General features: G+C 36.6%; 1 protein-coding gene across 17 annotated transcripts in view; it reads left to right on the top strand.

Moving 5' to 3' along the window:
- Window positions 1-22,088, top strand: part of ZNF644 (zinc finger protein 644) — a 98,737-nt gene that overhangs the window by 17,999 nt on the left and 58,650 nt on the right. For 8 of the 17 annotated variants that reach the window (XM_074369901.1, XM_074369903.1, XM_074369900.1 and 5 more), the window contains 2 exons: window positions 12,978-13,134; window positions 15,406-15,466. The exons of 1 other annotated variant lie outside the window; for it this stretch is intronic. In XM_074369901.1, coding sequence (XP_074226002.1) covers window positions 15,423-15,466 — 44 coding nt within the window. In that variant the 5' untranslated portion in view covers window positions 12,978-13,134; window positions 15,406-15,422. Of the gene's footprint in view, window positions 1-12,977; window positions 13,135-15,405; window positions 15,467-22,088 lie in introns of those variants that run through there. 8 more of the 17 variants (XM_074369904.1, XM_074369913.1, XM_074369909.1 and 5 more) reach the window with 1 other exon arrangement.

The following is a 22,088-nucleotide window of genomic DNA, read 5'->3' as shown; positions in this document are numbered from 1 at the left end:
TGTGTGTGTGTGTGTTTTGGAGCACACCTTCAGTACTCAGCCAGGAAATTTGTAACTTTGCCTTTCGCTTCGTTCCCTGTTGTGCAGAGATTCCAGTTTAGCCAGAAGTGAGTGCTTAAGGGCCTTCTCAGGCCTTTCCCGGCATGTGCACAACCCAGGGCAAGTGCCCTTCTCTAGGCATGCATTTGACTATTTAGAGTCTCAGGAATATATTGGAGCTTTTCTAAGCCTCAGGTTTTCTTTTTAAGCTTTTTGGTTAGCGTGTTTGTCTCAACTGTTTTCCACGGCCTCAGTCAGTTGTAACAGGATACAATTACTTCCAGTTGTTTCTTGAAAAAGGCCCTTGGGGAAGAGGCTTTTTTTTGCTCTTAGGTCAAATTTAAGATAGCTTTGGGAGTGAATTCTTCCAGGAAACCACCAGATATGTCAAATACTGACAATCCTCTGTGTAGTGAAGGAGGTGTCACCCTCTTCTGCCCGCCTCCTGTAACTGCCAGCCTGCTGGTTTTCACCAGACTTGTGGACTGTTGGCTTTCAAATCTACTATGGAGTTAGGGTTGGGGGATGGGAATAGGGCAAAATAAATGCCACAAAGTTTGCTGGTCTCATCAGGATTCAGCCATCTTTCCTGGATAAACTCTCCAGATTCTTGCAAGCGTTTGGTTAATATCTAGAGTTTGAAACATGTTGACTTTGCTTTTGTCAGTGTTCTTGTTGCCTTTATGGAGATGATTTTCAAATGTCCTTATTTTGATATTTTTGCTGATGTTTTACTGTTGAGTTTTCAAAGTTCTTTCATATTTTGTATATGAGTCTTTTGTCAGGTATGTAGTTGGCACATGTTTTCTCCAAGTCCGTCACTTGCTTTTTAATCCTCTTCACAGGAGCTTTTACAGAGTAACAGATTTTCATTTTGATGAAGTCCAGTTTATCAAATTTTTCCTTTTAAGGATCATGCTTTTGTTATTTCTAAGAATGCTTTATCTTTAGATCCTGATTTTTCTTTCTGTCTTCTGCAAGGTTACTAGTATTACATTTTACATGGAAAACTATAATCCACTTTGAATTAACATTGGTGTAGTGTGAGATTTAAGTCAGTGTTTTTTTTCCCTCTGCGTATATCTAGTTGCTCCAGCACCATGTGTTGAAGAGACTTTTTTCTCCATTGAATTAGTTTTACACTTTGTCAAAAAGTCAATTAGCAATCCTCATGTGGGGCTCTAGTATAATTTTGGAAGGTTACAGAGGGATATAAGAGGATAAGTCATTTTCTTATAATAGAAGTAATCAGATCCAAAATGAAAAATGAAATAACTATTGTTTAGAAATGGTGGGGAGGGGGAGACTTCAGTAGTGCTATTGATTTTTAAAATATGTACTTTTATAACTTTAATAAAAATATAAACAAGAGAATACTATAGGATAATGCTGGTGCCTTACTTGGGGGAAAGTTTATATTTTTAGTTTTGAAACATTTTTAGTGTGGAAAAAATACTCAGAATGGTGAATGGAAAAAATGTACAACTTAAGTACTCAAAAGTGATACCTGTTAACCACCTTTGTGTTCAAAATGAAAACATTGCTAGATCCTCCACTCTGCTTCTTCCCCGTCAAATCTCTCCTTCGTTAGGAGACTACCATCCTACCTTTTCTGGTAGTCTCTTTTTTGCTTTATATTTTTACTATTAAAAACACATGTTTGATATTTTTTCTGTTAATGAAATTTTTATAAATGGATCCTGGCTTTTCCAGCATTCTTTCTGAGATCTATTTCTATTATTACATATAACTGTAGTTCATTCATTTTTGTTGCTGTGCGGTATATGAATATCCCACAGTTTATTCGTTGTAATTTTGATGGAAATTTGAGTTTTCATCTTCAGGCTTTTACAAATAATGCTGTGCATTTACGTGTACGTGTCTCCTAGTGCGCACATGCACGCATTTATACTTAGTAACTACCTAGCAGTTTAATAGCTTGATTTTAGAGTGTTTGTGTTCAGTTTTAGAAGGTATTCAAAAATGTCTCTCCCAAAGTGTTTGTAACTGTTTGTATTCATCAACAGAGTTCCTTTTGCACTTCATCTTCACCAGCACTTTGTATTGTTAATATTTAATTTTAGTCATACTAGAGGGCGTATAGTGGTATTTCACAGTGGTTTTATATTCTATTTCCCTGATTCTAGATTTGATTGAGTACCTTTTAATATGTTTATTGACCAGATTTTGTCAATATTTTGTGTGTATCTGAAAAAAGAATGTATTTTGTAGCTTTTTGTGTGCAGTATTTATATGTGTCTGTTAAGTCGGTTTTGTTAATCATGTTTTTCAAAACTTCTGCATCTCCACCAGCTTAATTTCTGCATGCTGGTTCAATTAGAGAGATACGTTAGAATCTTCTGTTGTTGTGGATTTGTCTTTCTTGTGTGCTGTCCATTTTTCATTTATGTATGGTTCCATGTTTCTGATGAGTTGAACCTTTCATGATTGTTGTTTCTTGTTATTTTTGGTAATGCTTTTTGCTTTGAAGTCTGCCTTTATTGTTAGTAAGTAGCTACACAAGCTGTCTTACAGCTAGAGTTTGTGTGGTTTATATTCTCCCCCAGCCTTTTATTTAAAGTTTTTGTGCCTTTATGTTTTAGAACAACTGTTTTGTGTATACCCCGTATCATAGTTTTCACTTTCAGCCCCGTCTAACACTCTTAGTCTTTTATAACATAAAATGCATTTAGGTTTTACAATATTACTGGCTATTGATCTTATTGTGTGCTTTCTATTTATTCTGACTGTGTATTCTTTTTCTCACTTTTCTTGCCATCTTTTGGATTAACTATTTGTATTACTTTTCCCCTTCCCCCATTTTTTTTTTAAACTCTGTTGGTTTTGTCTGATGGCCACAAGTCTAATTTTTGTTTTACTGAATATATATTTTTTCGTTTTTGAAGAATAGTATCACTGGATATAGAAGATGTTCCAGTATCCATTTTTTTCTGGTGGTAATTCAGCCATACTTGTATTGTCATTTCTCATATATAACAGTCATTTTTCTCTGGCTACCCTTAGTTTTTTCTTTGGCCTTTAATAGCTTGGCTATGATATATATATAGAAGTGGTTCTTCGTGCTGATCCTGCTTGGATTTCTTGAGATTCTTGGGTCTGTAAGTTAGTGTTTTCTACCAAATTTGAGACGTTTTCGTCCATTATTTCTTCAACAAAGACTATTTTGTACCTTCTTTCACTCTTCTCTCCTCTCACATCTTGGACATTTGTGTGAGCTGGGTTACATCTATTTTCTACTGCCTGATACTGTCCTAGTGCTCTCTCAGACTCTTTATTTTTCTTTAGTCATTTACTTTTTGTTCTTTGGATTGGCCAGTTTTATTGCCCTAATAACTTCAAGCTTATCAGTCCTTTCTTCTGTCATCTCTAATCACCTCCTTTTGGTGAATTTTTATTTTATTTATTTATCAGCTTGTTCTTTTTTATAGTTTCTGTCAACTTCAAATGTATTTTCTTTTAATTCTTGTAACATACTTAAAATAGCTGCTTTGAATTCTTTATATGCTAACTCCTACATTCAAGGTACCCAGAATTAATATGTTAACATCCCTTTTTTCCCTGAGTGTGGATCACAGTTTCCTGTTTCTTTGCATAGTATGTGGTTTTTGCTTGAAAACTGGTCATTATGAACACCTTTTAGTGACTGGATCTGTTAATGTTACCCTGAGAATTCTTGGGTTAAGTTTATAGTTAGATTTTGAAGCTTCCCTTGTGGTTTTCTTGCCTCTAGAAATCCTACTGATTTCCATCTGTTTTCTTCTGCTAGGCTTGAATTCTATCCTCTCTGACACTTCAACCCTGTAGGACCTCAGTTTCTGGTTGCCCAAACTGCACAGTTTAATGTACTCTCTTGAAAAAGCATCAGACTGCCAAGAAAGCACTGTTGTTCGAGTGTAGCTTTCTCTCTGGCCTCTGTCAACTTTTTCCCCTCAACTCTTTCATTTCTTCTCTGTGCATACGTGGTTTATCAGTCATCTGGTGGTTTGGGTAAAGTGTATACTCTGAATTTTTGGAGGGGATGGTATAGCTCGGTGGTAGAGTGCACGTGTGCATGCATGAGGTCCTGGGTTCAATCCCCGGTACCTCCATTAAGGTAAGTAAGTAAAAAAGAATAATAAACCTAATTACTCCCCCCCCCAAAACCAAAAACAAACACAAACAAACAAGTTTATATTCAGAACTTTTGTTACATTCCTTTTTTGGTTCTCTCACTGCCATGCTATCTTCATGTAAACTTTCCAGCTGCTTCTCCATGCCTAAATTCTGAGCCCTATGGTGATGCTGTCTTTCTCTAGAGCTAATTTTCGTTTGCTTCTGCCACACCTGGGGTCTTCAGCAGTCTGGGATTACCTTAATTAAATTATAGCGATTGAAAAGTTTTCTTTTTTTGGCCACCTAAATGTCTTCAGGTAGGGCTGCAATTTATGCAAGTACTTTTTTTTTTTTTTTGACAGAACTAATAAAAGTTCACTAGAGATTAATACTTTAAAGATATCAACTGAAATAGTGGTCAGCTTTTAGTATGGTTCTCACGGTTCTAAATCTTGCATTCTCTGCTTGATCCGCCTGGCTCTACAGTGATGTCAGAAATAATTATCGGTTTCTCAGCTGCCTCATCTGGATTGGCCAACATCCCCAAGTCAGAAGCATCCTCAGGTGCTGGGATTATATCTGTAGGTCTCCATCATGTCTTAGATGTTGGCCCAGTCGGTCTTTGCTGTTGTGTTAGCTTTTTGATGCCTTCAAATAGGTGGTTTTTAATATTTTGCAGAGTTTAAGTAGGCTTCGATGAGTGGGTTGGTAAGTATTACCTATTCTGCTCTTACTGCGGTTATCTTAGACAAGTTTGAATCAGTGGATACATGTGATGGCATTAGGATAATACCTCTGTCTCTTGGCTTTGATTTTCTTCCGTGGTGGCTTCACTCCGAAATACATTATCTCCGAGAGGCGGCCAGGATGGTCGCTGGCTGCTGTGATCTGTGTCATTTTCATCACTGTTATTTCCACTGACAAGTGTACTTCTACCCATAGTCCTTGCGAACATCCTGAGGCTTCCAGGTTTCCCAGTCTAGGCTCCATGCCCATCCGCAGTCAAGTTGCAATGGCCGGGAGCACAGGTGCTCCTCAGCCTGGGTGTCACTTATTCATCCCTCGGTCCAGGGGCCTGGGATTGGTGCCACTTTAATTGTTCAGTAAAAGTGTTTCATTAAAGGAAAATGCCGTTAACGTAAATAGAAAAAATGTTAGGCAAGGTAGCAGATTGCTCTAAAACAGTTTTCATAAAAATATGGCAAATCCTGAAAAACTTCATTGTATTGTTGAACCTAGCAAAGCTATCTCGCAACGAAATTTCATGAGAAATTGTAGTTGACTGGTAACATTACTTGCTAAATGATTTTGCTGAGACTTTATATCTCTGAGATTGACAAACTGTGACACATGTTTTCTAGAGTCACTGTTAATAAAGGAGACTTCTATGTCTTTTTTCCCCTTGTCTTCAAAGTTGAGACCTAGATCAACTGTTAATCTAAAATAACTCCTTCTACGGATGAGAATACTGTGGTATCTTTAAGATAGAGGTGCTGTATCAGTTAGTTATTGCTGTGTAATAAATTACTCTAAACTTAGTGTAAAACATTTATGCTAGAACGTGTCTGTGAGTCAGGCAGTATTTCTGGTTCTGGCTGGGCTCATTCGTAAGCCTGCATTCAGCAGCAGGTCAGGAAGGTGGCTCTGCTGCTCGTGGCTGAGTTCTGCCGGGCGGCCTGGAGTGGGACATCTGGGTGGTCCTTTTGTCCTCCAGCAGATTAGAGTGGGCTTGCTCTCGTGGTAGTGGCAGGAGTCCCTGAGAGCAGAACCATATATGATCTCTTGAAGCTGAGCTCGGAACTGGCAGACTGTTGACATCTGCTGTGTTCTATTGATCTTCCTTATAAGGTCAAGCCCAGAGTTAAAGGCTGGGGAAAGACTCTGCCTCCTGATAGGAGAAACTGCAGAGCCTCACTGCTAAGTGTGTGAGAGTAATGAGGTGGTGCAGAATTAGTGTTATTGCAGATGGACTTTTTGATTTGTGCTGTACAATTAATTTTTGATGTTATTTTGTTCAAGGTTGAGCCCCATTATGTTTCAGTAGGAATTATCTAAAAACAGAAATTGTGACAAGTGTAAGTCACAAATTAAATACACTGATCCATCCAGTAGTCCAGATGACTTGTTACACTTGTTTCATGGGATGTGTCTGATGAGATGTTTAGAGGCATTGTTTATGCATTTGGTTACCAGTCATAGGAATATTGTAGTGCCAGTTGTAGTACCAGCCGCAGGTGTTGATAGATGATTAATTTGTACCTTTACTCTTTTGAGTGTAAATGACAATTTTTTTTGATGTGTCTTTTATTATCGTACTAACATTCTTAACTTGAGATTTAACTATTTTTTCTCTGCTTATTATTCTTTGCATATTGTGATTTTTAAAAACAGATTTATTGAAGTACAATTGATATATAATAAATCACACATGTTTAAAGTGTGCAATTTTAACAGATTTGATATCTGTATACCTCCATGAAATCATTACAAGATAATAAACATATCCTTCACCCTCAAAAGTTTCCTTGTGCCCCTTTGCAATCCTTTTCTATGTATTACTCCTCCCCTGATGCCCAGGCAATAACTGATCTGCTTTCTGTCATTTATAGAATCATTTGAACTTTCTAGAATTTTATGTAGATGAAACCATGCAGTGTGAAATCTTTGTCTGCATTTTTTTTTCACTCAGCATGAGTGTTTTCAGATTCACCTGTGTTGCATGTATCATTAGCTCAGTTGTGCTTATTGCACTGTAGAGGTACTATTTAAGGATTCATATGTTGTTGGACATTTTTTTCCCCTTGGCTTTTGGTTATTTCACATAAAGATGATCATTTGTATGTCAGCCTTTGTGTGATCATATGCTTTCATTTCTTTGGGTAAATACCTAGGAGTGGAATGACGGGATCATGTAGTAGGTGTATGTTTGACATTTTAAGAAATGCTGAAACTGTTTTACAAAGTGATTGTACCATTTTATCTTCCTCTATGAGTGTATGAGAGTTTCAGTTACATGTTCACCAACACTTGGTATGGCCAGTCTTACTAATTGTAGCCGTTCTTGTAGTTGTGTGGGATAACTCATTGTGGTTTTAATTTGCACTTCCCTAATGACAAATGATACTATTTTCATTTACTTACTTGTCATTTGTGTATCTTTGGTGAAGTGCTGCTTAAAATCTTGTGCCCATTTTATAATTGGGTTGTTTTGTTGTAATTGAGGTTTTAAAAATAAAGCCATTGGGATATAATTGACATGTAGTGAAATACACATATTTAAAGTGTACACTATGATAGGTTTTGAGATATGTATACACTCAGGAAGCTGTCACCACGAACAAGATCATGAATATATTTATTACCCCCGGTAGTTTCCTTGTACCAGTTTGTAATTCTTCCCTCCTGAGCTTCATTCTCCTTTGGGGTCTGTCTTTCAAACAGTAGTTAGTCTAGCCAGTGCTGTAGCCAGTGCTGCCTGAATTAAGAGGTTTTACACTCTTTCTGAAGGGAACAGGCATTACTTCTGGCTTTGTGTGAGATGAGGGCAAGAATCCCTCTTGTCTTCTGGGGTGGCTCTTTCCCTGGTCTTGGGCAGTTTCCTCACAGGCTTGCTCTGATCATTGCGCTGCTGGGTGCTTACAGGTGCTCTGGCTCTGTGCAGTCGTCTTCTCTCCGGGGTTCTGCCCTGCGGTCTGCAGCTGTCATGGCTTCATTGGACTTACAGCTCAGTCTCCTCACTTCAGGGAGATCATCAGACTCTACTTGGGTACCTCTTCCCCAGGTGGAGGGCTGTACTTTGTTTAGGTGGCAAGTTGGGATTGTTGGAAAGCTCACCTTATTTGGTTGTCTTTTAGGGTTCACCATCAGTGACTGCCTGATATCTGAAAATTATCATTTCATACGTATTTTCTGGTTTCTTAGGCTTTTCAGGTGGAGGGCAAATTCAATTCTTGTTGTTCCATTTTGGCCCTTGTATGTATTTTTTCTTGATATTTCTTTATTTTTTAAAGTTGTAAATACCTAACATTAAATACACAGTCTTAACCATCTTCAGCTGTACAGTTCAGTAGTGTTAAGGGTATTTGCATTGTGCAACAGGTCTCTAGAACTTTTTACTTTGCAAAACTGAAACTCTGTGCTATTAAACACTAATTTCAGCTCCCCCCGCCCTGATCCTTAACCCCTGGCAGTCACCTTTCTACTCTCTTTTTCTGTTATTTTGATTGTTAGATACTTTATATGAGTAGAATCATACAATATTTGTCATTTTGTAATTGGCTTATTTCACTTAGCATAATGTCCTCAAGTTCAGCCATGATGTAGCATGTAACAGGACTTCCTTCTTTTTTAAAAGCTACAAAATGCTCCGTTTTGTGTGTATGCCACATTTCCTTTATCCAGTTACCTGTTGATGAACATTCAGGTTGCTTTTGGCTACTATGAATAATACTGCAAGGAACATGGGTCTATAAATATCTCTTTGAGATCCTACTTTGAATTATTTTGGACATATACACAACTGAGATTACTGGATCATATGGTAATTTTATTTTTAATTTCTTGAGGAACTGCCATACTATTTTCATAATTGCACCATTTTATATTCTCACCTATGCTGCACAAGAGTTCTAGTTGATTGTATCCTTTCCAGCACTTGTTACTTTCTGTCCTTTTGATAGTGACCATTCTGTTGGGGTGTGAAATGATATTCCTTGTGGTTTTGATTTGAGTTTTTCTTATGATTAGCGATGTTAAGCATCTTTTCATATTCTTGCTGGACATTGGTATATCTTTTTTGGATACTTCGTCTATTCACATCTTTTGTCCATTTCTAAATTGGGTTATTTATTTTTATTTTTTGTTGTTGAGTTGTAAATGTTATATATATATATTTTGGATAATTATCAGATACATGATTTGAAAAAATTTTCTCCCATTTTGTAGATTACCTTTTCACTCTGTTGATTGATACAGAGGAGTTTTTAAATTTAAGGTAGTCCTGATTGTCTATTTTTGCTTTTATTGTCTCTACGTTTGGTGTCATATCCAAGAAATCAATGCCAAACTTAAGGTCATGAAGCTTTTTGCCTGATTTCTTCTCAGGGTTTTACGTAGTTGTAGCTCTCATGTTTAGGTTTCCTATTTATTTTGAGTTAATTTTGTAATGTGATGTTAGGTAAAGATCCAACTTAATTCTTTTGTATGTTTTGATCCAGTTTTCCTAGCACTTGTTGAAGAGACTGTCCTTTACGCATTGTGTAGTCTTGGCACCCTTGTCGAAAATCATTTGACCACATGTGCATAGGTTTATTTCTGGCTCTCTCTTCTGTTCCATTGATTTATATGTCTGGCTTTATGTTGGTACTAAACTGACTTTCTTACTGTTGTTTTATAATATGTTTTGACATGAGGAAGTGTGAGGCATCTTTTTCTTTTATCAAGATTGTTTTGGCTATTCAGCATCCCTTGAGATTCCATATGAATTTGAGGATGGTTTTTTCCAACTTCTGCAAAAAATACCACTGGAATTTTAATAGGCATTGCATTGCATCTGTAAATTGCTTTGAGTAGTATGGACATTTTAACAATATCAAGTCTTCCAGTTTGTGCACATGGGATGTCTTTTTATTTATTTTTCCTTCTTTAATTTCTTTGATTTCTAGTTTTCCATGTAGAAATCTTTTGCCACCTTGGTTTATTCCTAAGTTTTTATTCTTTTTGATACTATTGTAAATGGGATTGTTTTCATAATTTTGTTTTCCATGTTGTTCATTATTAGTATGTAGAAACAACTGACTTTTGGTGTGTTGGCTTCATATCCTGCAGTTTAGCTGAAACCATTTATTAGTTTTAACATTTTTTTAGGAATCTTTGGGATTTTCTACTTGTAAGATCATGTTATCAGCAAACAGGTAATATTACTTCTTCTTTTCCAATTTGTGTGCCTTTTATTTCTTCTTCCTGTCTAATTGCACTGGCTCGTACTTCCAGTACTGTGTTGAGTAGAAGTAGCAAGTGTGAGCATCCTTATCTTTTTGCTATTAGAGGAAACGCTTTCAGTCTTTCACTACTGAGTGTGGTATTAACTATGAGCTTTTCTCATATTGTTTTTATTTTGTTGAAGTGATTTCCTTCTATTTCTAGTTTATTGAATGTTTATCATGAAATGGTGTTGAATTTTGTGAAATGCTTTTTCTCCATCAATTGAGTGATCATGTAGTTTCTGTTCTTTCATATGCTAATATGATGTATTACATTAATTGATTTTTATTTGTCAAACCATCCTTGCATTCCAGGAATAAATCCAACTTGGTCATGGTGAGTATAATTCTTTTGATGTGCTAATGACTCTAGTTTGCTAGTATTTTGTTGAAGATTTTTGCTAATACTCATTAGGGAGATTTGTCTGTAGTTTTCTTGTTGTGTCTTTGACTTTGGTTTCAGGGGAATGCTGATCTCATAAAATGAATTTGCCCGTGTTCTTTTATCTTCAGTTTTTTAGAAGAGTTTGAAGAGGATTCTTTAAATATTTAGCAGGATTATCCAGTGAAGCCATCTGGTTCTTTTCTTTGTTGAGAGGGTTTTGATCACTGTTTCAGTGTCCTTACCTAGTTACATGTTTGCTCAGATTTTTTTTAGTACTTCATGATTCAGTCTTAGGTTGTGTGTTTCTAGGAGTTTATCCATTTCTTCTAGGTTATCCAATTTGTTGGCAGATAGTTGTTCATAGTAATCTCTTATAATCTTTTGGCATTCATTATAATGTCCCTTCTTTCATTTGTTATTTTATTGGCGGTTTCTTGAATTTTCTTAGTCTAGCTAAGGATTTGTCAATTTTGTTGATCTTTTCAAAAAACCAACACTTGGTTTTATTGATTTTTTTCCTATTATTTTTTCTGCTCTTTATTTTATCTCTGCTTTATTCTTTATTATTTCCTTCCTTGTGCTAACTTTTGGTTTGGTTCTTATTTTGCTGGTTCCTTCAGGTATAAACTTCAGTTGTTAAGGTCTTTTTTAATATAAGCATGTAAACTTCCTACTTAGTACTGCTGTCACTGTATCCCATTAGTTTTGGTATGTTGTGTTTTCATATTTATTTGTCTCCTAATATTTTCTAAATTCCCTTGTGATTTCTTCTTTGACCCATTTGTTGTTTGAGTGAGTTGTTTAATTTCCTTATATTTGTGAGTTTTTCTGTTTTACTTTTGCTGTTGATTTCTAGTTTCAGTCCATTGTGATCAGAGAATAGTTTGTGTAATTTCAGCCTTAAATTTATTAAGACTTGTTATGTGGCCTACTTCGTATGAATTTTTGATGTGTTATCTGCACTTTGGGGTTTAATTCTGAAGCCTTTTCTAGTTAGTCAGTTTCATTTTCTAAAATATGTTCATGTCTCTTCAATATACTTAAAATACTTGAAAAATGGAAATAGTACTTTTTAGAAATTTTTAGATTTATAGAAAATTTGAGCAGAATAGTACAAAGAGTTCTATACCCCCCCCCCCCCCCCCGTGCACACTCTGTGTTCTCTGCTACTCACATCTTAACATCAGCCTGGTACAGGTGGTACGATTAGCGAACCAGTACTGTCACAGTGCTTTTAACTAAAGATCCTAGTTTATTCAGATTTCCTTAGTTTTTACCAGATGTTCTTGTTCTCTCCCAGGACCCCATTGAGGACACTGCTGTACACTTAGTTGTCATCCCTCCGTAGGCCCCTCAAGTCTGTGTTTTGATGACCTTGACGGTGTTGAAGAGTACTGGTTAGGTGGCATTGCAGGATCTTTCTCTGTTGAAGTTTGTCTGATGTTTTTCTCATGATTAGACCGGGATTATGAGTGTTGGGGAGGATATATTTGACACTTTAGTTTGCAGTTTTCTCTTATAATGTACCTTTTGCGGTAAAACCAGCTGTGTCAGTTTAAGGGTTTTTGTCTTTTCTGTATCCCCCTCCCATTACTCACCTAAACAATATCCTAATTATATTATACTTTTTAGGTATGAATTGAAAAACTTTCTATCAAATTTTCTTATAAAATCCCCCTTTAAAAAAGCGTGTTTAAAATGGCCTGGTTTGTCTCTTTGGGGAATAGATACAATTAAAAGTGAGATTTTTTTCCAGACTTTGAAATATAATTATGAGCAGAGCAAGATAAAAAATTAAATAGGTGAAGTCAAAGTTTTATGTGTGTAATATTTGTATATGCTTTTATTTATTGTGATAAACTATGCGTATAATGAAATTTAACACTTTAAAACGTTTTAAAATGTTCAGTGGCATTAAGTACGTCGACGTTGTTGTGCAAACATGTATATCCTTTTGTATAGTCTGCTAGAGCTGCTATGGTAAAAAATGCACCGACTTAGGTGTCTTAAACAGTAGAGATCTATATAGTTCTGGAGGCTAGAAATCTAAGATTTGGAAGTTAGGTTTAGCTTCCCCTGAGGCCTCTCTCCTTGCAGATGGTGATCTTCTTACCGTGTCCTCACGTGACCTTCCCTCTGTGCCTGCATCCCTGGTGTCTGTTTCTCTTCTTGCAAGGACACCAGTCATACTGGATTAGGACCCCACACCTGTGACCCCATTTAATCTTAACTCGCCTCCTTATAGGCCCCACCTACAAACAGAGTTACACTGGAAGTCAGGGCTTCAGCATATGAACTGTATGGGGACACAGCTCAGTCCTTAATATCCTTTATGTAGTGCTTCTAACTTCTCTCCTAGAGAACCTGCCATTATCAGTATGTTAGTTTCCTAGGCTGCTGTAATGAATTATTACAAAACTAGGTTGCTTAAAACAACAGAAACTTTCATTCTCTCACAGTTTTGGAAGCCAGAAGCCTGAAATCAGTATCACGAGGCAGAAGTCAAGGTGTCAGCAGTGCTGCTCTGTCTTCAGAGGCTCCAGAGAAGAACCTGTTCCTTGCCTTGTCCTGGTTCTGGCAGCTGCTCATACTCCTGGTGTGGCTGCAGTTTTCAAGGCCAGTGTCTTCAAATCTCTTCCTGCTCTGTATTCACCTCCTCTGCATGTGGTCAGAATTCTCCATGTCTCCTGTATAAGGATTTCTCCTTTCTCCTTTATAAGAGTACATGTGATTATATTTAGGCCCCCGCCAGATAGTCTAGGACAGTCTCTCCATCTCAAAATCTTTACCTTAATCCCCTCTGCAGAGACACTCCCCCCTCCCCCCATGTAAAGTTCACAGGTTCGAGGGATTCGGGTGTGGATTCTGGCAGGGCTGTCTTCAGCCTCTCACCCGAGCAGCTCACGGCAGACTTCCGTGGTCTCACTGTGATTTATAGTTCAGTCTGTAATAGGGCTCAGTATCCAGTTCTGGGTGGGAGAAGGTGGTGGCAGAATATTCTCATGTCTCCTAGACATTAGAAAACCCACGTCTGTGGCTCTCAGTGAGTGGTTCCAGGAGTAGCAGCAGCACCTTAAGAACTTACCAGAAATGCAGGTTATCAAGCTGCAGTCCTAGACCCGCCGACTCGGAGCTCTGAGGGTCAGGGCCTAGTCTTCTGTGCGTAGCGAGCCCCCTGGGTGACTGAGGCACATGAGGCTGGAGAACCACATTCTAGATTACTGGCATTGCTAATGCTAAAACCACACCACCTTTCCAGTGTTTTTCTGCTTAGTTCTATAACTTAAATTAGTCTAGGATTTATCATCCACAAACTTTGTTTTCTGTAGGGTTACAGACATTTAGTAGCAAAGTCTTGGTACTGATAATCAGTGGAATTAATTCATTTACTCAGTAAAAGATTGCACTGGGCCGATGTTTGCCAGTTGTATTTTTACTTAGGTGGAGCCATTTTATAAAGTAATGTGATCCAGAAGTGACACGAATGTTTTTCTCAAGTCCTTTAAAATGTGATTCAAGCTCATTAGCCTGACTTCTGCTTACTTCTCTTCTATATCCACGTGTGCATTTGGGGATACAACGCAAAATTTCTAATCTTCCGTTCCACCTACGTTGTTAGGCCTTTACCGTGTGCTCTCCTGTAACAGTGCTGAAGCGAGAGAAGTGAATTCTTCTCCTCAGTGTTTCCACACTGTAGCTCGGAAGGCACCCAAGTTAACAACTGGTGAAGAGCTGTCACTAGTTGCTGTACATAGCTGAAGAAATTACAGAAGGATCTGCCAGGGTGACTGAGCTAAATATTGAAAAACTAGTAGAGAGGTGTTAGCCAAATTATGGAGCGAGAGAGAGTAGATACAGCTAACCCTGTGAAAAGGCGTGGCAGCTGAGGGAGCAGAGGGGCTCCTGCGGGAGCTGAGGGGTTTAGCAGAGCAGAAACACCGTGAGCGTGAGGGTGAGGACTGGGGGTGGGCAGACGAGGCTGAGATGACGGAGGGCTGCTGAAGGACTTGAACGATAGAGGTGACGTCTTCAGGGTAGCCACTGCAGAGTGGTTACTTACATGGTTTTGGGAAGGATGAATTTGAAGTGATAGCAAGTCTGGAAATAGACCAGTTATAGTAATGTAGGTGAAAATTGTAATAGGTATGATGTTGCCATTTTTCGAGAATAAAAATTCAGAAGAGTAATAGGCTGGTTTCAGGAAGAGGCAGAAGGTGATGTGTCGAATTTAGGGTAGGATATATTGGGTTTCAGAATTTGTGGAATGTGATAAAATTAGTGGTAGCTTGATTTTTGACTAGTAAATTTTCAGTCAAGTTTTGGGGTAGAGGTCACATTAGACTAGATTGAAGATTGAATTGAGGAAGCAGGAGAGTATCAATATTCACTGTTCTCTAGAATAATCTTCCCAGGTGTTTAGTAAGAACTTAATCCATGTTGGCCATTGCTTTAGCTACTGTTATAAACTTTTATGCCATCTCATGCTGTTTTTTTTCTTCAGCCTTTTGGTGTATTTTTTGATATGTATGTAATAATATTAGATAAACGCTGATCTAGATAGAAGTGTATGTTTTATTAACATATACTGATTTTAATTATTGCTATTGCCATACTATTAAAATTAATGAAAATTTATTAAAATTAATGAACTAGAAAGTTTGTTCTCACTTGAATAGAATTATTGTTCCTCAAAAAAATGGAACTTAACAATAATTTCCTGAAGGTTGAAATTATCATATTTTAGTTGAATGCTTTTTAAAATAGATATTACATCAAGAAAATAATTTAATTTACAGTTTTTAACTTAAAAGAATAGTATATCATAAATGTATTTATTCATACCTGATGCAAAAAACTAAATGATTGTTTTTACATGTATTCTTTCAGGTTTGATTTAATTTCGAATGAGATTGTTCTTGCAGCGAGATGTTAATAAGACAAAATCTAGGTAAGTAGAAGATGACTTTGTTAAATATTACATATCAAAGTAGGAATAATACAAAAAATTATGTTTGAAAAGTGTGCCTTCAAGTCCAAAATCAATCATTAACATGCATTGAAATACAGAGAACTGACTTTTTGATCCCCTTGGTCCAATTGATTTGGTGAAAGTAAAAATACAGCTATCAAAGTGTGGAACTAAATTCTTGGTTTTCCTTCTTACACGTTGCAATTAACTTAAGTATGCAGTTTCTAGCAGCTGTTAAACACGTTAGAAAATCAAGTTGGTGTTTGGTTTAGCCACTCGGAAGCCAGTTCAGTGAGAGGTTTGCTAGGTTGATTCAGTGCTCCCTTCCTAGTGGATTGTAGTACCTGGTAGCCTTTGCTTTTGTGAATTTTACTTTATTATTTTCATTAACAAAGCATTTCCACAAATGTTTAAAATTGCCAAATTGTGACTTCTTTATGTTAATATAATGTTCAGGATTGTAAATGATTGTTTTAATTTTTTTTGTATCTCTACTGAATTACTTCTCCAATTTAGCATTCTGATTCGTTTTAATGTTTTTAAACTACTGACCTTTAGAAAATTGAATTATGATCATGTACTTTTGGTCTGTTATGTGAAAGGATGCTTTTTAATAATATAAACTGTTGAAATATAAAAAGATAAATTTACTGTCTATTGGTAAGTGAACATGGCTTCAGGATATAAGTAGATTAAGAAGAATAGTTTGATTAAATTGTAGTTAATTTGAGTCTTTCTGTAACGTAGATGTTTCAACTGTCAAAAACTTGCTGAGCTCAGTGTTTTTAAAAAAAAGCACCCAGGATGAGAAGTGCTGTAGTTGTGTGATGTGCAATTAAATAGTATATTCTCAGTAAGTGGTTTAGGCATCGTTTAAAGAAAAGTTTTCCTTTTATTGCTGTTATGTGGTGATGATCACAGCGGTAGTTTGGAGAACGCGGATTGTGTTAGGTGCTTCTCCTGCCTCACTACTTTATAGTGTCTCCCACGAGGTAGGTGCTGCTGTCTGTAACATTTTTATTTTTTTGGTTAATAGTGAGCTATTTCTTTTTCTTTAGAAAGTTTACTTTCACAGCCTTTATTACAAGGAACACTTACCTATGTGTCTTTCTGAAGAGGTGAAGAATCCAGACTTTTTGTACGTAAAGTCTTCTAGTGATTTTGCTTGCTAGTTGAATATGCAATGTCTATTAGAATGTTTATTCTGATTTCCTGTAAGTTAAATATTGCTCATGGGAAGAAACTGGTTTAACTTACTCTGATTTTACTCTGCCACAATGATATATACATTTTTCTTTTTTTGGCTAAGGTATAATTTACATTTTTATTAAGTGAAAACTTACGTATAGTAAAATTTATAAAGCTGAATGAGTTTTTACATATATGTTCATATGTATAACCACCATGTAATTCAAGATGTAGAACACTGTTACTGTCTAGAAGGTTCCTCTTGCTTTTTCATTCCTAATCCAATAGACTTTCCCCTAAGGTAAGCATCTTTCTGAATTCTGTCAGCGTAGATTAGTTTTGCCTGTTCTTGAACTTTATATACACAGAATTATGTAATATAATATGTACTCTTTTGTATCTGGCTTTTTTTCATTCAACATACTGCTTTTCAGTTTCCTCCATGTTTTTATTATCAGTGGTTCATTATTTTTTTATTGCTGAGTAATATTCCATTATATGAATACAGTATAGACTTTTTATGTTTTCTCTATGATTTTATTTATCATATTCTCCAAGTCTCTGATCTCACTTGCCAACTTTCTGCACTGCTTTCCTTCCTCTAGTCATCTCCTTCATTGTCTCTTACCACCTGCACAATAAGGCATAAACTCATAACCTGGCATCTGATGATCTCACTGCAGCTATTCCAGAATACCTAGAATTAGCTCAGTAAGCTAGGTATGGTGTTCATATTCTTAGTTTTAGTTCTGTGTGTATTTTGTCACTCTTCCTCAACCCCTTGCCTCCCCAGCTGCCAGTGTCCTCTCTCCTGGTTGTCAGCTTATCTCCTGAAATAGTCCTTCTCAAGTATCATTTTGTCCTTTGAGCAAGACCTGGCCATACTGCAGTAGTCTGTCTTTTCCCTTAGGCTGTGAGCTCCTTGAAGGTGGATAACATCCGTGTCTTCCTTATCTTAGTGGTGCAGGGCCAGAAGACTGTGTGTGCTTAGTGGTTGTTAAACACAGCACAACCAACAAAGCTCTCTCTCTGACAAATAGGGGTTCAGAATACTGGCTGGAAGGGATGAAGGTATTGGCACTTCAGTTGCTGTTGGACGGTGGGAAAGAGCCAGGGAAGGCTGTCCAGTGGTAGCAGTATAGGCATTTTAGAAAGAGAAGTGAATTATCCTCCAACTCAAATTTCATTCCAGTTGGAATACAGTGGCTAGTAAAGCAATGTTCTCGGTCCGTACCTTAAGGAAGATCGAGTGTCAGTGTTGATTTTGATTACTCTTTCTAAATGAAGGCATTAATCCATGTTATGGAAATTGGAGTGTTCGCTACTAATAGTATTCTCTTTGTGAGTCTGTACTAGTTATTTCTTAATTTAAAGATTTTAAAAAATGTGTTAGACTAATACAAAGTAGAATGTTATGAAGATTGGTCAGATCTCTTAAGAGGTGAAGAAAACTTTTTCTCATTTTCCTAAGGGTAAAAATTGATGAAGTGGAGGAAGAAATTGAATCATAGTCTGAAATTGTGGTAACATTCTCGATTCCTATAGCTTAGGAAGCTGGCTGTTTGCTGAGAAGTATTTTTAAAGATTTTGTTTTATCGTTATAGATATGTAATTTATATAAATAATATATTTTCTTAAGAAATGAAACTAAAAAAAATGGTAAAGCATTTTGCACTAGTTTTCTTCTTCCTGGTTTGACATTCGGCTAGTTGAGTTGGCTGCCGTAGTCACCAGGGGGATTTTTATGCCGGAAGCTTTACTGCCTTCTAGCAAATCCAGAGCAAGGAGAGGTTCTTCCCCACTGGGATCAATTTATTACTTTTCCTCTCTGCCACTTCTACCATAAAGGTTGAACACAGAGTTGGGCATTGACCTCATCTCATGCTGTTCTCTCCATCTCCCTGCAAAGATTTTCTTGGACACAGGTTCTTATTGAGTGTAGGACCTCGATTATTTCTTTTACTTCATCCTGGATGTGAAGTGTATTGAGTTTTTTTGTTCATAAAATTTGAATATTCAGAGAAATTTAACCTTGAGGTTGCTTGACTTATGTGTCTCTAAGAACTTTCAGACCAGTTTTCTCTTCTCAGAGGCTGATGGTTATACGTCAGTTTCAGACTCTTCCTCTTCAGTTTGAACTCAGTATTTGACCAGCCAGCTGCTACTGAGCTTTTTCATTTTGCAGAATTCCTGAATCCAAGGGTTTGAAGTTATTTATGAATGTCTTATATTAACTTAATTTCCTTAATTTCCAAATTAACCTTTCTGTGCTTCTGTTTCTTTAGTAGCACTATGGCTGTGCTGTCCTTTGCTGTACTGTAAAAAAGAAAACTTTTTAATTAATAAAATTATCTGTGTCTCACTCTAGATGAGATTGCACCATGTACATTCAACCTTTTCCAAATCTATTGCTGAGTACATTCAGTGTTTTCAGACCTTTATTTTTTATGTGAAAGTCACACATGCTTGTGAGCAAATGGTACGGAAATATTCAAAATAAGAAGTAAAACTCCCTTCTCTTGCTCACCACTGTACTCCCCGTAAGTTACCGAAGTATCTGCATTGTTCTCTGTTTACCAATGTAGCTTGGACATTTCTTGGTATTTGCACTACATGTAATATAACTGTTTTCTTATTGATAGACACTAGGATAAACCTCACTTTTTTTGCTTATATGAGCAATGCTGCAGTAAATATTCTTAACTATATCGTTGTGATTGTGTGAGAGCGTCTTTAGGATAATTTGTAGCAGTGGATTGCTGGGTCAATGGAGACGGGCACTTTAATTTCTGACATATATTGCAAATGAGATCATACTACTTAATATTCTTTTTAGCAGTTTTTGAGCATATCTATTTTCCCATACCCTGTATTAACCAATATTTTAACCTTTGCCAGTCTAATCAGTGAAAAGTGGTATTTATTTGTGCATTTCTTTGTGAGTTTCTCAAAGGCTTGAAGTGTCACTTTTATCATAACTTAATTCGATTGAGAACAAATAATTTGTGAAAGTTTTTTCCTTTTTGTTAAATTCATTAATTAACATACCTTCATGTTTTATGTACTGTATTCAGTTACTTAATATTGAATAATCAGAATGCTTGTCCTCTTTGCTCCCTTCATAAAGCTGTTTATTTAGGGTAAATATTTTCTTATGATGAATTTCTTTATAGTTGCTGCAAACTAATTAACATCGTCTGTGAAAAGAAAATAAAAGCCATTACTAAATATTAGGTTACTTAAGTCTAGATTGATAGCATGCTGCCAAAATCTGTTCTCTTGCAACTCAAGCATTTGAAAACTTTCCTTGTTTGTTATTTTTACTGCCCTTAGCATGTATGATAGGCTGTAATTTTAGCCTCATTTCCAGCTTTAAAGTCAATGAACTCTTTTTTTCAAATTCTTTAATTCTAGAAACTACTAAATTTAAGGCCAGAGAAAGAGTTGAGAAAATCCTTAACATTTTTATGATGATTTTCTCAGTTATTTTTAAGGATTAAGATATCGCCTTCTTTTAGGCTTATGATTTATTTTTTGCATATTTGCCAGTGTGGTGCCTTTACTCCTGGATGTGTTTGTATCTCTTAATGTACATCTTTTGAAACTTGTCCTTGTTGTCACTGTGTTGTTTCACGTATTTAAAGGGTTAAGTAGGCTGCATTGGTCTTCCTTGAAGCTGACCTGTCAATCTATTTTTCCAAAGAAAGTTTCATCAAAGCTTGTAATTACTGTAAAAGTTTCTACCCAAATCTGAAGTGGTTTTCAACTTAGCAGTTAAAGGCTAAGAGGCAAATGTCATTCAAATATGTAAACAGTGAATCATAAAACTGCCCCATCAAACCAAACAATTTTGCAAATTGCTATAGTTTAGCCCTCTGTAGTAGGTCTAAACTATAAATAAATAATGGTGCTAAATAAAACAAGGCAATTCAGTAAGCCTTTATTGAAACCTAATGTTCTAGGCACTATGCTGTATGTTGAGTATGCACTGGCAGTTAGAATCTCAGTGCTATATAATTAATTATAAGTCATGAACAGAATACTATCTGATATGTGTAGTGGGACTAAGAAAGGAATTTTGAAAGAAGATAATGAGAAAGGCTTCACAGAAGAAGGGTGACATTTGAGTCGTGCTCTGAAGGAAAGAAGAGAATTCTGATGGTAGGATGACCCTGGGAAGGAATGGACAGAGAGGATGTAAAGACCTTACTTTAATTTCCAGAGATTGTTTGTAAAACAGTCTCATTTGGTTGGATGTCCGTGTTGTCAGAGGTGCTGGCACCTTCTTAGCTGTGCTCCAGTTTACAGTTTACTACGGCCTGAAATTCACTGCTTGAATTCTTCCTTGTTTGACTTTTTCAAACTTTTCTACCAAGCCTGATTTTGGTCCCAAATAGAGACAGATTATACTGTGAATGGCTTTATACTGATGATTAATTTAAATCATAATATTGCATGTTAAGGGTATGAGGTTCGTAATAAAAAAAATGGCTTGAGGTCAGGGAGGTGATTGCAGAGGCAGAATTAGAACCTCAGCCTTCTGACCTCTGATCTGCTGTTCTTTTGAGATGAGTGTTAAAGCAGACATTTGAAATCTTTCAGGGTCTTCTAGCTAGGCTGAGGACTGTGGGCCTACCTGCCACATGATGGTGTTCAGTAAGCATTTGTTTCGTGTTTTGTTGCTCTAGTCATTGTTTTGTAATTGGTGTTTGTAGTTAAATTGGTTGGAACTCATACTTGATACCAGGTAATAGTCTGAGGAGGAAAGATGACTAAATATGTAATTATAATCAAATGTGATTAATGTTGTGATAGTCTGTTCTGGGTTACAAGGACCATGTCTGTTTTATTTATTAGTATATAAGCACTTAGGACAGTACTTTACTCATAGCAGGCATTTAATAAAGGTTTATTGAATGACTGGAAATATGAAAAGGCCTCCCAGAGGAAGTGACACTTAAACTAAAACTTGGAGGAACTGTTGGTGACTTAATCTAGATAAAAAGTTGGGGAAAGATGGTTGTTAGCAGAGGAAATGGCATGTGGAAAGGATGAGGGGTAAGAGAAAGGGAAGACTGGTGGAACGGGAAGAAATGTGGTGTGCCTGAGTGTAGAGTTGATGTGGGGTGAGGGTGGGAGGGGAGGCTAGTGCCAAGAGATGGGAAACGGTAGGCTTGAGCTACTTTATTGAGGGTGTAAATCACTTTAAAGAATTTGGATTAACAGAGTGATGAGACACCTTTGAAGGAGTTTACGTGTGAGGAAGTGATGTGATCACATCTGGGTTTTAGAAATGTGGAGAATTAAAATGGAGACAACAGATTGGTTGAGAAGCTAGACTGGATTCAAGAAGACCGGTTAGCAGGGGGAGGTTGCTGGTCTGACTTTAGAGTAATGGTAATGGAAAAGATGT

This window comes from Camelus bactrianus, chromosome 9 (assembly GCF_048773025.1).
Source record: "Camelus bactrianus isolate YW-2024 breed Bactrian camel chromosome 9, ASM4877302v1, whole genome shotgun sequence".
In the NCBI taxonomy this organism is placed as follows: domain Eukaryota; kingdom Metazoa; phylum Chordata; class Mammalia; order Artiodactyla; family Camelidae; genus Camelus; species Camelus bactrianus.
Note: the sequence above shows the minus strand (reverse complement) of the source record. Positions and strands in the feature narration are given on the sequence as shown.